The 16,886-nt window shown below is 43.5% G+C and overlaps 1 protein-coding gene across 5 annotated transcripts in view; it reads right to left on the reverse strand.

The window, feature by feature from the left end:
* LOC121538371 (protein 4.1) overlaps window positions 1–16,886 on the reverse strand; it is an 82,907-nt gene that overhangs the window by 37,160 nt on the left and 28,861 nt on the right. For all 5 annotated transcript variants that reach the window (XM_045207135.1, XM_045207133.1, XM_045207132.1 and 2 more), the window contains exons 6-9: window positions 9,554–9,772; window positions 8,834–8,921; window positions 8,325–8,477; window positions 5,249–5,346 (exon numbers count right to left, since the gene is read on the reverse strand). In XM_045207135.1, coding sequence (XP_045063070.1) covers window positions 5,249–5,346; window positions 8,325–8,477; window positions 8,834–8,921; window positions 9,554–9,772 — 558 coding nt within the window. The remainder of the gene's footprint in view (window positions 1–5,248; window positions 5,347–8,324; window positions 8,478–8,833; window positions 8,922–9,553; window positions 9,773–16,886) is intronic.

Genomic DNA, 16,886 nt, shown 5'->3' on the forward strand with positions numbered 1-16,886 from the left:
TTCCATGTGTCTCACCTCAGGCCGGTGGTGGCTGGTCCACTCCAGGAGTCTGAGGTGCGGGAGGTCCCTCCCCCTCCTCTGGACATCGAGGGGGCCCCGGCGTACTCCGTCTGTTCCATCCTGGATTCGAGGCGTCGGGTGGGGGCTTTCAGTACTTCGTGGAGTGGGAGGGGTACGGTCCGGAGGAACGGTGCTGCGTTCCAGTGAGGGATCTCCTCGACCCCTCCCTGTTGAGGGATTACCACAGTCACCATCCGGCTCGCCCTGCTCCGCGTCCTTCTGGCCATCCCCGAGGCCGGTGTCGTACTGTCACGACTTCCTCCGAAGCTGCCTCCACTCCTGGTTCTGGCAGGCTTTGGCGTTCATCGTCACCGGCCTTCTAGCCACTGCCACTCCTCATCTCATCATTCCATTTGTTTTGTCTTGTCTATTACACACACCTGGTTCATATCCCCTCATTAGTATGTGTATAAGTGTTCCTCTGCCCCCTTGTCCTTGTGGGTGATTGATTAGTGTGTGGAGAGTGGAGCTCGGTTGAGCTCTGTGTATTTTGTATTGCCGGGGTATATTTTCCCCGTGTGCCTGTTTGGTTCCAGTGCGCCTGTTTTGTGCACTGGACTGTTTGACGCATTTCTGCATAACATTGTATTTCGGAATAAACTCTGTATTCTGTGATTTACCCTCCTGCGCCTGACTCCTTCAAATCACACATCACAGCTGCATCAGATGACCTGGCCTCCCCAATCACCCAACCTCAACCCAATTGAGATGGTTTGGGATGAGTTGGACCGCAGAGTGAAGGAAAAGCAGCCAACAAGTGCTCAGCATATGTGGGAACTCCTTCAAGACTGTTGGAAAAGCATTCATCATGAAACTGGTTGAGAGAATGCCAAGAGTGTGCAAAGCTGTCAACAAGGCAAAGGGTGGCTACTTTTAAGAATCTAAAATATCAAATATATTTTGATTTCTTTAACAATTTTTTTGTTACTACATGTTTCCATATGTGTTATTTCATAGTTTGGATGTCTTCACTATTATTTTACAATGTAGGAAATAATACAAATAAAGAAAAACCCTTGAATGAGTAGGTGTCCAAACTTTTGACTGGTACTGTATATGTACAGTGGGGAGAACAAGTATTTGATACACTGCCGATTTCGCAGGTCCAGAATCCAGAAAATCACATTGTATGATTTTTAAGTAATTAATTTGCATTTTATTGCATGACATAAGTATTTGATACATAAGAAAAGCAGAACTTAATATTTGGTACAGAAAACTTTGTTTGCAATTACAGAGATCATACGTTTCCTGTAGGTCTTGACCAGGTTTGCACACTGCAGCAGGGATTTTGGCCCACTCCTCCATACAGACCTTCTCCAGATCCTTCAGGTTTCGGGGCTGTCGCTGGGCAATACGGACTTTCAGCTCCCTCCAAAGATTTTCTATTGGGTTCAGGTCTGGAGACTGGCTAGGCCACTCCAGGACCTTGAGATGCTTCTTATGGAGCCACTCCTTAGTTGCCCTGGCTGTGTGTTTCGGGTTGTTGTCATGCTGGAAGACCCAGCCACGACCCATCTTCAATGCTCTTACTGAGGGAAGGAGGTTGTTGGCCAAGATCTCGTGATACATGGCCCCATCCATCCTCCCCTCAATATGGTGCAGTCGTCCTGTCCCCTTTGCAGAAAAGCATCCCCAAAGAATGATGTTTCCACCTCCATGCTTCACGGTTGGGATGGTGTTCTTGGGGTTGTACTCATCCTTCTTCTTCCTCCAAACACGGCGAGTGGTGTTTAGACCAAAAAGCTATATTTTTGTCTCATCAGACCACATGACCTTCTCCAATTCCTCCTCTGGATCATCCAGATGGTCATTGGCAAACTTCAGACGGGCCTGGACATGCGCTGGCTTGAGCAGGGGGACCTTGCGTGCGCTGCAGGATTTTAATCCATGACGGCGTAGTGTGTTACTAATGGTTTTCTTTGAGACTCTGGTCCCAGCTCTCTTCAGGTCATTGACCAGGTCCTGCCGTGTAGTTCTGGGCTGATCCCTCACCTTCCTCATGATCATTGATGCCCCACGAGGTGAGATCTTGCATGGAGCCCCAGACCGAGGGTGATTGACCGTCATCTTGAACTTCTTCCATTTTCTAATAATTGCGCCAACAGTTGTTGCCTTCTCACCAAGCTGCTTGCCTATTGTCCTGTAGCCCATCCCAGCCTTGTGCAAGTCTACAATTTTATCCCTGATGTCCTTCAGGGATAAAATTGTAGACTTGCACAAGGCTGGGACTTGCACAAGGCTCCACAATGGCTCTCTGGTCTTGGCCATTGTGGAGAGGTTGGAGTCCGTTTGATTGAGTGTGTGGACAGGTGTCTTTTATACAGGTAACGAGTTCAAACAGGTGCAGTTAATACAGGTAATGAGTGGAGAACAGGAGGGCTTCTTAAAGAAAAACTAACAGGTCTGTGAGAGCCGGAATTCTTACTTTATTATTATATTATTTATTATATTATTATTACTGGTTGGTAGGTGATCAAATACTTATGTCATGCAATAAAATGCAAATTAATTACTTAAAAATCATACAATGTGATTTTCTGGATTTTTGTTTTAGATTCCATCTCTCACAGTTGAAGTGTACCTATGATCAAAATTACAGACCTCTACATGCTTTGTAAGTAGGAAAACCTGCAAAATCGACAGTGTATCAAATACTTGTTCTCCCCACTGTATATACACTGAACAAAAATATAAACGCAACATTTTCTAAAATGTTATTGAGTTACAGTTCATATTAGGAAATCAGTAAATTTAAATAAAATCATTAGAACCTAATCTATGGATTTTAGATGACTGGGAATACAGATACAGTGCCTTGCAAAAGTATTCTTCCCCCTTGGCGTTTTTCCTATTTTGTTGCATTGCAACCTGTAATTTAAATGGATTTTTATTTGGATTTCATGTAATGGACATACACAAAATAGTCCAAATTGGTGAAGTGAAATGAAAAAATAAATAATGGAAAAGTGGTGCGTATATATGTATTCATCCCTTTTGCTATGAAGCCCCTAAATAAGATCTGGTGCAACCAATTACCTTCAGAAGTCACAAAATTAGTTAAATAAAGTCCACCTATGTGCAAACTAAGTGTCACATGATCTGTCACATGATCTCAGTATATATACACCTGTTGTGAAAGGCCTCAGAGTCTGCAACACCTCTAAGCAAGGGGCACCACCAAGCAAGCGGCACCATGAAGACCAAAGAGCTCTCCAAACAGGTCAGGGACAAAGTTGTGGAGAAGTACAGATCAGGGTTGGGTTATAAAAAAATATCAGAAACTTTGAACATCCCACGGAGCAGCATTAAATCCATTATAATTTTTTTTAAAGAATATGGCACCACAACAAATCTGCCAAGAGAGGGCCGGCCACCAAAACTCACAGACCAGGCAAGGAGGGCATTAATCAGAGAGACAACAAAGAGACCAAATATAACCCTGAAGGAGCTGCTCCACAGCAGAGATTGGAGTATCTGTCCATAGGACCACTTTAAGCCGAACACTCCACAGAGCTGGGCTTTACGGAAGAGTGGCCAGAAAAAAGGCATTGCTTAAATAAAGAAATAAGCAAACATGTTTCTTGTTCGCCAAAAGGCATGTGGGAGACTCCCCAAACATATGGAAGAAGGTACTCTGGTCAGATGAGACTAAAATTGAGCTTTTTGGCCATCAAGGAAAATGCTATGTCTGGGCAAACCCAACACCTCTCATCACCCGGAGAACACCATCTCCACAGTGAAGCATGGTGGTAGCATCATGCTGTGGGGATGTTTTTCATCGGCAGGGACTGGGAAACCCGTCAGAATTATAGGAATGATGGATGGCGCTAAATACAGGGAAATTCTTGAGGGAAACCTGTTTCAGTCTTCCAGAGATTTGAGACTGGGACGGAGGTTCACCTTCCAGCAGGACAATGACCCTAACCATACTGCTAAAGCAACACTTGTGTGGTTTAAGGGGAAACATTTAAATGTCTTTGAATGTCCTAGTCAAAGCCCAGACCTCAATCCAATTGAGAATCTGTGGTATGACTTAAAGATTGCTCTACACCAGCGGAACCCATCCAACTTGAAGGAGCTGGAGCAGTTTTGCCTTGAAGAATGGTCAGTGGCCAGATGTGCCAAGCTTATAGAGACATACCTCAAGAGACTTGCAGCTGTAATTGCTGCAAAAGGTGGCTCTACAAAGTATTGACTTTGGGGGGGGTGAATAGTTTTGCACGCTCAAGTGTTCTGTTTTTTTGTCTTATTTCTTGTTTGTTTCACAAGAAAAAATATTTTGCATCTTCAAAGTGGTAGGCATGTTGTGTAAATCAAATGATACAAACCCCCCCAAAATCAATTTAAATTCCAGGTTGTAAGGCAACAAAATAGGAAATATGCCAAGGAGGGTGTATATTTTCGCAAGCCACTGTATATGAAATGTACTTATTAGACTGTTATAATGTTGACTTAGGTATGGGAGTATCAAGGCCTGGAATTCCTAGTGTGGAAGAGAGTGTCATACTAGATGGAGCATTGATTTTACAGAGGTAAGAGTGGCTGGTGCTTAGATTAAACGTTGCAGTCTTTTTCCTTGCTGTTTCTTAAAGCTCAACCACACTGTGTGAGGAAGGCCCAAACAATTGTCAAAGACCAGTCACCCAAGTCATATACTGTTCTCTCTGCTACCGCATGGCAAGCGGTACCGGAGCGCCAAGTCTAGGTCCAAAAGGCTCCTTAACAGCTTCTATCCCCAAGCCATAAGACTGCTGAACAATTAATCAAATGGCCACCCGGACTATTTACATTGATCTGTTATTATCTATGCATAGTCACTTTACCCCTACCTACATGTACAAATTACCTCAACTAACCTGTAGCCCCGCACATTGACCCTGTATATAGCCTTGTTATTGTTATTTTATTGTGTTACTTTTTATTGCATTTTTTACTTCAGTTTATTTAGTAAATCTTTTTTAAACTCTATTTCTTGAACTGCATTGTGGGTTAAGGGACTCTAAGTAAGCATTTCACGGTAAGGTCTACACCTGTTGTTTTTGGCGCTTGTGACCATTATTTTATTTTAATTTTATTGTTGCTGTGCAATGTAGCATGAGCTGTGTGATGCTTAGTGTCTTCAGCTGAGTATATTTGTGTGGGTGCGGGTACGTGCATGTGTCCCCAGTGAAGGGCAGTTGCCTACCTGAAGAAGGTGTGGTGTTCAATGCAGACCTTCCACAGGCGTTTGGAAGCCCGGTGGTTGGGCAGCTTGAAGCCGATGGTGCTCTCAAACTGTTCATACTGAGGGTGGAGGGGAGGAGTGAGAGATGGGGGAGGAGTGGAGGATAAAAGGAGTGAAGGAGCGTGTGTGTGTGTGTATGTGTGTGTATGTGTGTGTGTGTGTGTGTGTGTGTGTGTGTGTGTGTGTGTGTGTGTGTGTGGAACCACCTCACGACCCTTGCTAAAAACAAGGAAATTGCACCCTGCATATTGTACTCTATTCTCTCAACAGTAAGAGTGTGTCATTCAAACACTACACAGCAGTACTGAAAACTGGGCCCATACAGTAATTACACTGTGGGTTTTAGTTATTTTGAACTAGATAGTTGGGAGAAAAGATCTTACACAATCCCTGAATGAAGATATCAGTGTCAGATTAGGGTCTATTCAATCTGTATCGCGAAAGTTCAAGCGTTACAGCGTCATTTAAATTTAAAGGCGATGTTCCCGTGTTAGCGGAGACTCCATTCACAGTAAATGCTGCATATGTCGGCTCAATCTGAATTTACCTTTACATTTCTAAAAATGCTTCAGAGATACAGATTGAATAGAGTCCTAACATTCTGTAGATACATAGGCCCGTAGAAGGCAGAACACAGAGGAAAACCATTGGTAGATAATCACTTTAGGAGTAGAAAATCAGTGCAAGCAAAATGAGACACTAACACTTCTAGTGAGCAAAATCCCTGATGAAAGCATATCCTCACACGCAGCTCACCATGCTTTAAAGTCCCAATGCTTGGCAAAAGAAGAAGAAGACTGTTCCCACTTCCAAGACCACAAAACATGCCACATTTCCCTAATCTTTAAGAATAGTAACTCGACCGCTATAAATAGCCCACATTGAAACATATCATGCCCAATTATTCCGTGGCTCACCGAGTCCCCAGATAAGATTCAAAAGTGACACTTCAATAGAATCTGTTAAATAACACCTACAGTGAGGGAAAAAAGTATTTGATCCCCTGCTGATTTTGTACGTTTGCCCACTGACAAAGACATGATCAGTCTATAATTTTAATGGTAGGTTTATTTGAACAGTGAGAGACAGCATAACAACAAAAAAATCCAGAAAAACGCATGTCAAAAATGTTATAAATTGATTTGCATTTTAATGAGGGAAATAAGTATTTGACCCCTCTGCAAAACATGACTTAGTACTTGGTGGCAAAACCCTTGTTGGCAATCACAGAGGTCAGACATTTATTGTAGTTGGCCACCAGGTTTGCACACATCTCAGGAGGGATTTTGTCCCACTCCTCTTTGCAGATCTTCTCCAAGTCATTAAGGTTTCGAGGCTGACGTTTGGCAACTCAAACCTTCAGCTCCCTCCACAGATTTTATATGGGATTAAGGTCTGGAGACTGGCTAGGCCACTCCAGGACCTTAATGTGCTTCTTCTTGAGCCACTCCTTTGTTGCCTTGGATGTGTGTTTTGGGTCATTGTCATGCTGGAATACCCATCCACGACCCATTTTCAATGCCCTGGCTGAGGGAAGGAGGTTCTCACCCAAGATTTGACGGTATATGGCCCCGTCCATCGTCCCTTTGATGCGGTGAAGATGTCCTGTCCCCTTAGCAGAAAAACACCCCCAAAGCATAATGTTTCCACCTCCATGTTTGACGGTGGGGATGGTGTTCTTGGGGTCATAGGCAGCATTCCTCCTCCTCCAAACACGGCGAGTTGAGTTGATGCCAAAGAGCTCCATTTTGGTCTTATCTGACCACAACACTTTCACACAGTTCTCCTCTGAATCATTCAGATGTTCATTGGCAAACTTCAGACGGCCCTGTATATGTGCTTTCTTGAGCAGGGGGACCTTGCGGGCGCTGCAGGATTTCAGTCCTTCACGGCGTAGTGTGTTACCAATTGTTTTCTTGGTGACTATGGTCCGAGCTGCCTTGAGATCCTTGACAAGATCCTCCCGTGTAGTTCTGGGCTGATTCCTCACCGTTCTCATGATCATTGCAACTCCACGAGGTGAGATCTTGCATGGAGCCCCAGGCCGAGGGAGTTTGACAGTTCTTTTGTGTTTCTTCCATTTGCGAATAATCGCACCAACTGTTGTCACCTTCTCACCAAGCTGCTTGGCGATGGTCTCGTAGCCCATTCCAGCCTTGTGTAGGTCTACAATCTTGTCCCTGACATCCTTGGAGAGCTCTTTGGTCTTGGCCATGGTGGAGGGTTTGGAATCTGATTGATTGATTGCTTCTGTGGACAGGTGTCTTTTATACAGGTAACAAACTGAGATTAGGAGCACTCCCTTTAAGAGTGTGCTCCTAATCTCAGCTCGTTACCTGTATAAAAGACACCTGGGAGCCAGAAATCTTTCTGATTGAGAGGGGGTCAAATACTTATTTCCCTCATTCAAATGCAAATCAATTTATAACATTTTTGACATGCGTGTTTCTGGATTTTTTTGTTGTTATTCTGTCTCTCACTGTTCAAATAATAATAATAATAATATGCCATTTAGCAGACGCTTTTATCCAAAGCGACTTACAGTCGTGCGTGCATACATTTTTGTGTATGGGTGGTCCCGGGGATCGAACCCACTACCTTGGCGTTACAAGCGCCGTGCTCTACCAGCTGAGCTACAGAGGACCACAAATAAACCTACCATTAAAATTATAGACTGATCATTTCTTTGTTAGTGGGCAAACATACAAAATCAGCAGGGGATCAAATACTTTTTTCCCTCACTGTAGCATTAAGCTAGCATAGGACAACTGGCACATCAGGTTACAGCAGCCATGCTCGAAATCCTAACTATTGTGAAAGCATGAAACAACTGTAAAGATTGCTATAATGGTTGACCTTTTTTACCATTTCATGCTTTGTGGCACTTAACTGAGTTGTCACAGTTATACAGTTGGCTGCAATTAACTGTTTTAACGGTTTTGTAGAGTTAGTGTTGACTTCGAGTGAAGTGAAGTGTTGTCATGTCAAACAAGATGCATAATGTAGGCTACAAGATAACATAATATGGTTGGACTACCTCCCCGGGGCGTATTTTGATGTAGAAGTTGCTCCTCTTGTAGGAGATTTTGAGGATCTTCGGCCAGGCGAAGCGGTTGATCCTCAGACGGTCACGGTAGATTAGTAGTCCGTTGGCGCTGACGCCAAGCATGATGTCAATGCCCTCCGAATCCTGTCAGAGACAAAGGGTGCAACAGAAGGGAGGGAAGGTTGGGGATTGCAATGAAGGGTGTGTGTCACTCTCTATCATACGGATCCAATCCAGATAGATAAGATTAAGTAATATGATCGCTAGGTTGGAACAGGCTATCAAGTTGACATCTTGTGACTATTATTTTAAAATGACTCTAAACCATAATTGCAGCCTTACATTGTTAGTTACATTGTTGTCTATAATGTAGCAGTACACACACACACGCACACACCACCACCACACCACACCACACCACCACACCACAACCACAACCACCACCATACCACACCACAAACAAGCACAATTTGTACATCTTTCCATAGCTCATACTGTACCTTGGCGTGATGCAGGTCTACACCATACATGGAAAGCTTCTTGGCATTTTCTAGAAAGTTCACCTCTGCCTCCGCTGGACTCATTCCCCTAAGGAAGAACACAGAGGCTGTCATTGGACTATTATCACACCACAACTTCCAGCACTTTGAATAAAGAGAACAATCGGTCTGTTTGGGTTATGGTACGCAAGTTTTTCATTGGAATTAATGGTTGATATATGGTTGTGGCACAAAGACTTTGAGGTCTTCTCAGGCTCTGATTAATGTTACACTTCTGCATGTTTTGAGTGTGAGAACTCTTTGCGTTTGCATGAGCCAATTGTGTGTAACTAATTTTATTGTCTAGCTACTATCCATATCCATTCATGTATGGAGAATTCAACACAATTGGTAACGACCTAGTACCAAATTGTACATATCAGGGGCGGACTGGCCATAGGGCGGTTTGGGCAAATGCCAGATGGGCTTGTCAATTTTTAGCCCAGTGGGCCTGTGGAAATTATGGGTTTTGCTCAAAATGATAATTATTTAGCTAATTCTAGTCCCAGTCCGTCCCTGGTACATACTGATGCTTGTGTCAATGAAACCAAAGTGTCTACTATGCAATTGTTAGGTAATTACCATTTGAATTGTATTCGAATCTATGCCGACAGCGTAGATCTGTGCCGGAGGCTTTTTATTTACAATGACGAGCTGGCACGTGGCCGGTCAGGCCCTGACCTGTAGTTGCGGTGAAGCTCCATCACCCTCTCCTCTAGCTCCCTCGTCTGGTTGGGGGCGAAACGGAAGTCACTGATGTAGTCGGGCCCGTGTTCCTCTGGCTCATAGTCGCCCAGCTCCGCCTGCACCGTGTAAGAACCTAGCAGGGCGTAGGTCCCGAAGGAGCAGGGCAGACGCCAGGACAGCATGTCGTCTCTCAGCTGCAGACACAGGTAGTACCTGCATGCGTCGATGAGTTGTGTTCATTAGGCACCAAATGAAGGACAATGGATTCAAACAGGGAGAGGACTACCTGGTCCAATAAGAAATGCTTGTTTTCTGTTTTCCGTTGCAAAAATATAATTGTTTTATTCTGTTGCATGCCCTAATGAACATGATCATGGATACACAAGAGGCAAACAGCATAGAGGGAATGCAGGATTTATAAGGCAACTTCCCACAGCTCGTTAGTCCCTCCAGGATTTCGCAGTTTTTTTGTGATATCTCACATGAAACAATACTACAGTTTACTACAGAATAGTATAGTACTTACTATAGAATTATGTAGTAAACTGTAGTGTACTGTACAATACTATACTCCACACGGTAGTATCCCTTGATCATATGTAGTACTTAATATAGAATTTTGTAGTATACTGTAGAATACTATACTACACACTGTAGTATCCCTCGATCGTGTAGTGCTTACTATATAATCTTGTAGTATACTGTAGAATACTATACTCCACACTAGGGATGTAACGATTCACTGATACGCATCGGTCCCCGATTCAAATGTTTAAGATACAAGTGCATCGGTCCACGGACCCCAAACCGATCCAATGTAGCATGCATCGGTCAGAAAATCTATTACAATTTTACAAATCGCTGGTTCACTAAATGTATTTGCTCATATTACATTCTTTCTACCTTTTGAAAATACCTCTCATCTTTTGTGACAACTGATGCTTCCTCTCCTTCAGTGTCAAACTGGATGTAACTGTGTTGACAGATATTGATAGTGATTTTGCATGGCAAACAGCCATAGGCAATATCAGTAGCCTAGTCAAACTGCACACTGTGCCCAGTTTCGCGTGCTGACCAATGCGAGGTAGGCGGCCTTCAGAATTTAAAATGCTAAAATGGCTTGATTTTAGGCTTTATTAGTTGTATGTAATTTGCTAGGTCATTGTTATCTATGCGCTGTTGAAAATTGTGTTTTAATGGAATAAAAGTAAGCTACTGGAGACACTTCTCATCTGGCTATACCTGCTGAACAGGGTTTACAATAGATTGTATTTTGATTGTTCAGGTTCATCATCAGCAATAGTTTTGGTAGTTTTGCGTTAAACAATCAGTGTATATGGTCATTTTTTTATATACAGTGAGGGAAAAAAGTATTTGATCCCCTGCTGATTTTGTACGTTTGCCCACTGACAAAGACATGATCAGTCTATAATTTTAATGGTAGGTTTATTTGAACAGTGAGAGACAGAATAAAAACAAAAAAATCCAGAAAAATGCATGTCAAAAATGTTATAAATTGATTTGCATTTTAATGAGGGAAATAAGTATTTCACCCCTCTGCAAAACATGACATAGTACTTGGTGGCAAAACCCTTGTTGGCAATCACAGAGGTCAGACATTTATTGTAGTTGGCCACCAGGTTTGCACACATCTCAGGAGGGATTTTGTCCCACTCCTCTTTGCAGATCTTCTCCAAGTCATTAAGGTTTTGAGGCTGACGTTTGGCAACTCGACCCTTCAGCTCCCTCCACAGATTTTCTATGGGATTAAGGTCTGGAGACTGGCTAGGCCACTCCATGACCTTAATGTGCTTCTTCTTGAGCCACTCCTTTGTTGCCTTGGCCGTGTGTTTTGGGTCATTATCATGCTGGAATACCCATCCACGACCCATTTTCAATGCCCTGGCTGAGGGAAGGAGGTTCTCACCCAAGATTTGACGGTACATGGCCCCGTCCATCGTCCCTTTGATGCGGTGAAGTTATCCTGTCCCCTTAAAAGAAAAACACCCCCAAAGCATAATGTTTCCACCTCCATGTTTGCCGGTGGGGATGGTGTTCTTGGGGTCATAGGCAGCATTCCTCCTCCTCCAAACGCGGTGAGTTGAGTTGATGGCAAAGAGCTCAATTTTGGTCTCATCTGACCACAACACTTTCACCCAGTTCTCCTCTGAATCATTCAGATGTTCATTGGCAAACTTCAGACGGCCCTGTATATTTGCTTTCTTGAGCAGGGGGACCTTGCGGGCGCTGCAGGATTTCAGTCCTTCACGGCGTAGTGTGTTACCAGTTGTTTTCTTGGTGACTATGGTCCCAGCTGCCTTGAGATCATTGACAAGATCCTCCCGTGTAGTTCTGGGCTGATTCCTCACCGTTCTCATGATCATTGCAACTCCACGAGGTGAGATCTTGTATGGAGCCCCAGGCCGAGGGAGATTGACAGTTATTTTGTGTTTCTTCCATTTGCGAATAATCGCACCAACTGTTGTCACCTTCTCACCAAGCTGCTTGGCGATGGTCTTGTAGCCCATTCCAGCCTTGTGTAGGTCTACAATCTTGTCCCTGACATCCTTGGAGAGCTCTTTGGTCTTGTGGAGAGTTTGGAATCTGATTGATTGATTGCTTCTGTGGACAGGTGTCTTTTATACAGGTAACAAGCTGAGATTAGGAGCACTCCCTTTAAGAGTGTGCTCCTAATCTCAGCTCGTTACCTGTATAAAAGACACCTGGGAGCCAGAAATCTTTCTGATTAAGAGGGGGTCAAATACTTATTTCCCTCATTAAAATGCAAATCAATTTATAACATTTTTGACATGTGTTTTTCTGGATTTTTTTGTTGTTATTCTGTCTCTCACTGTTCAAATAAACCTACCATTAAAATTATAGACTGATCATTTCTTTGTTAGTGGGCAAACGTACAAAATCAGCAGGGGATCAAATACTTTTCCCCCTCACTGTACAGGGTAAAGTTAATCATTTCACAACGAGGACAGCAATCAGTTTTGCAAGGCGCACTGCATGGCCGAAGCAAGAGGAGAAGAGAAGATCACTCCGTAAAAACGTCCAAACTGTCAAAATCAGATGGGTGTAAAATCCAAAGTTGTGCTATATGATCATTGGCTATGTCATAGCTAATTTGTAAATGATAAATATTGATACATTACTAGCTCAAACACTTCATCTGCAAAAATGACAAGTTAATTAGTGGGGGATGGTGATTTCAGAACCAAAGTGGGGGGAAACATAGGTTATACAGTGGGGGAAAAAAGTATTTAGTCAGCCACCAATTGTGCAAGTTCTCCCACTTAAAAAGATGAGAGAGGCCTGTAATTTTCATCATAGGTACACGTCAACTATGACAGACAAATTGAGAATTTTTTTTCCAGAAAATCACATTGTAGGATTTCTAATGAATTTATTTGCAAATTATGGTGGAAAATAAGTATTTGGTCACCTACAAACAAGCAAGATTTCTGGCTCTCACAGACCTGTAACTTCTTCTTTAAGAGGCTCCTCTGTCCTCCACTCGTTACCTGTATTAATGGCACCTGTTTGAACTTGTTATCAGTATAAAAGACACCTGTCCACAACCTCAAACAGTCACACTCCAAACTCCTCTATGGCCAAGACCAAAGAGCTGTCAAAGGACACCAGAAACAGAATTGTAGACCTGCACCAGGCTGGGAAGACTGAATATGCAATAGGTAAGCAGCTTGGTTTGAAGAAATCAACTGTGGGAGCAATTATTAGGAAATGGAAGACATACAAGACCACTGATAATCTCCCTCGATCTGGGGCTCCACGCAAGATCTCACCCCGTGGGGTCAAAATGATCACATGAACGGTGAGCAAAAATCCCAGAACCACACGGGGGGACCTAGTGAATGACCTGCAGAGAGCTGGGACCAAAGTAACAAAGCCTACCATCAGTAACACACTACGCCGCCAGGGACTCAAATCCTGCAGTGCAAGACGTGTCCCCCTGCTTAAGCCAGTATATGTCCAGGCCCATCTGAAGTTTGCTAGAGTGCATTTGGATGATCCAGAAGAGGATTGGGAGAATGTCATATGGTCAGATGAAACCAAAATAGAACTTTTTGGTAAAAACTCAACTCGTCGTGTTTGGAGGACAAAGAATGCTGAGTTGCATCCAAAGAACACCATACCTACTATGAAGCATGGGGGTGGAAACATCATGCTTTGGGGCTGTTTTTCTGCAAAGGGACCAGGACGACTGATCCGTGTAATGGAAAGAATGAATGGGGCCATGTATCGTGAGATTTTGAGTGAAAACCTCCTTCCATCAGCAAGGGCATTGAAGATGAAACGTGGCTGGGTCTTTCAGCATGACAATGATCCCAAACACACCGCCCGGGCAACGAAGGAGTGGCTTCGTAAGAAGCATTTCAAGGTCCTGGAGTGGCCTAGCCAGTCTCCAGATCTCAACCCCATAGAAAATCTTTGGAGGGGAGTTGAAAGTCTGTGTTGCCCAGCGACAGCCCCAAAACATCACTGCTCTAGAGGAGATCTGCATGGAGGAATGGGCCAAAATACCAGCAACAGTGTGTGAAAACCTTGTGAAGACTTACAGAAAACGTTTGACCTGTGTCATTGCCAACAAAGGGTATATAACAAAGTATTGAGAAACTTTTGTTATTGACCAAATACTTATTTTCCACCATAATTTGCAAATAAATTCATAAAAAATCCTACAATGTGATTTTCTGGAGAAAAAAAATCTCATTTTGTCTGTCATAGTTGACGTGTACCTATGATGAAAATTACAGGCCTCTCTCATCTTTTTAAGTGGGAGAACTTGCACAATTGGTGGCTGACTAAATACCTTTTTTCCCCACTGTATTGCCCCCCTCCTAATCTCCCAGAGTGCGAAGAACCTTGGCTTGACCCTGGACAACAACACCCTTCTCTGCAAACATCAAAGCGGAGTACATCCGTAGAGTATGGCCATTCCTCACACAGGAAGCGGCACAGGTCCAAATCCCGCTCCTCCAAACACTCCACTGGCTTCCAGTCTAAGCTCGCATCATCTTCAAGACCTGGTGCTTTCCTATGGAGCCATAAGGGGAACTGCCCTTCCTTACCGTCAGGCTATGATCAAACCCTACATCCCAACCCGAGAACTCTGTTCCGCCACCACTGGTCTCTTGGCCCTCCCACCCCTACAGGAGGGCAGCTCCCACTCAGCCCAGCCAAAGCTCTTCACTGTCCTGGCACCCCAATGGTGGAACAAGCTTCCACCTAAAGTCAGGACAGCGGAGTACCTGCCCATCTTCCGAAAACGTATGAAACCCTATCTCTTTGATGAGTATCTTAAATAACTCTCACGCCCTCTGACAAAACAAAATTACAATTAAAAATCCGTACTATACAAATAAAATGTAACCTACTATACTACACACTGTAGTATCCCTTGATTGTGTAGTACTTACTATATACTTTTTGTATACTGTAGAACAGTGATTCCCAACCAGGGGTACTAGGACACCTGGGGGTACTTCGCCTATCCACAGGGGGTACTTGAGAAGACTCATGAGACCATAGGCTTACTGGTAAAATGCACATAAGGGAGTACTTCAGGGGGACCCCGGGCAGAGCAAAATTCAGTTGGTGGTACAATAACTGAAAAAGGTTAGGAATCACTGCTGTAGAATACTATACTACACACTGTAGTATCCCTCGATCATATGTAGTATAAACTATATAATTTTGCAGTATACTGTAGAATACTTTATTAAGTACTACAGTGTTATCCGCAAAAAAACACTGTAGTAAATACTACAGTAATGTCCGCAAAAACACTACTGTTTACTATAGTAATACTACATTATTTCATTTGCATATACCCCACCCATTCCCATCTGACATATCCCAATTTGTGCCACCCATGAGTGAGAAACCTACATGCAAAGTATAGACCATATACTGTGTTCCCTACATGTTATAGAAAAGAGCAGAAGCTCTGAACTATCAGTTTAGACACCAGTCCTACCTACAGAGGCTTGCGAAAGTATTCACCCCCCCTTGGCATTTTTCCTATTTTGTTGCCTTACAACCTGGAATGAAAATTGATTTTTGGGGATTTGTATCATTTGATTTATACAACATGCCTACCACTTTGAAGATGCAAAATATATTTTATTGTGAAACAAACAAGAAATAAGACAAAAAAAACAGAAAACTTGAGCGTGCATAACTATTCACCCCCCCAAAGTCAATACTTTGTAGAGCCACCTTTTGCAGCAATTACAGCTGCAAGTCTCTTGGGGTATGTCTCTATAAGCTTGGCACATCTAGCCACTGGGATTTTTGACCATTCTTCAAGGCAAAACTGCTCCAGCTCCTTCAAGTTGGATGGGTTCCGCTGGTGTAGAGCAATCTTTAAGTCATACCACAGATTCTCAATTGGATTGAGGTCTGGGCTTTGACTAGGCCATTCCAATACATTTAAATGTTTCCTCTTAAACCACTCGAGTGTTGCTTTAGCAGTATGCTTAGGGCCATTGTCCTGCTGGAAGGTGAACCTCCGTCCCAGTCTCAAATCTCTGGAAGACTGAAACAGGTTTCCCTCAAAAATGTCCCTGTATTTAGCGCCATCCATCATTCCTTCAATTCTGACCGGTTTCCCAGTCCCTGCCGATGAAAAACATCCCCACAGCATGATGCTACCACCATGCTTCACTGTGGAGATGGTGTTCTCGGGGTGATGAGAGGTGTTGGGCTTGCGCCAGACATAGCATTTTCCTTGATGGCCAAAAAGCTCAATTTTAGTCTCATCTGACCAGAGTACCTTCTTCCATATGTTTGGGGAGTCTCCCACATGCCTTTTGGCGAACACGAAACGTGTTTGCTTATTTTTTTATTTAAGCAATGGCTTTTTTCTGGCCACTCTTCCGTAAAGCCCAGCTCTGTGGAGTGTACGGCTTAAAGTGGTCCTATGGACAGATACTTCAATCTCCGCTGTGGAGCTTTGCAGCTCCTTCAGGGTTATCTTCGGTCTCTTTGTTGCCTCTCTGATTAATGCCCTCCTTGCCTGGTCTGTGAGTTTTGGTGGGCGGCCCTCTCTTGGCAGGTTTGTTGTGGTGCCATATTCATTCAATTTTTTAATAATGGATTTAATGGTGCTCCGTGGGATGTTCAACGTTTCTGTAATTTTTTTATAACCCAACCCTGATCTGTACTTCTCCGCAACTTTGTCCCTGACCTGTTTGGAGAGCTCCTTGGTCTTCATGGTGCCGCTTGCTTGATGGTGCCCCTTGCTTAGAGGTGTTACAGACTCTGGGGCCTTTCAGAACAGGTGTATATATACTGA

The sequence above is a fragment of the Coregonus clupeaformis genome, chromosome 24, assembly GCF_020615455.1.
Source record: "Coregonus clupeaformis isolate EN_2021a chromosome 24, ASM2061545v1, whole genome shotgun sequence".
NCBI lineage: Eukaryota > Metazoa > Chordata > Actinopteri > Salmoniformes > Salmonidae > Coregonus > Coregonus clupeaformis.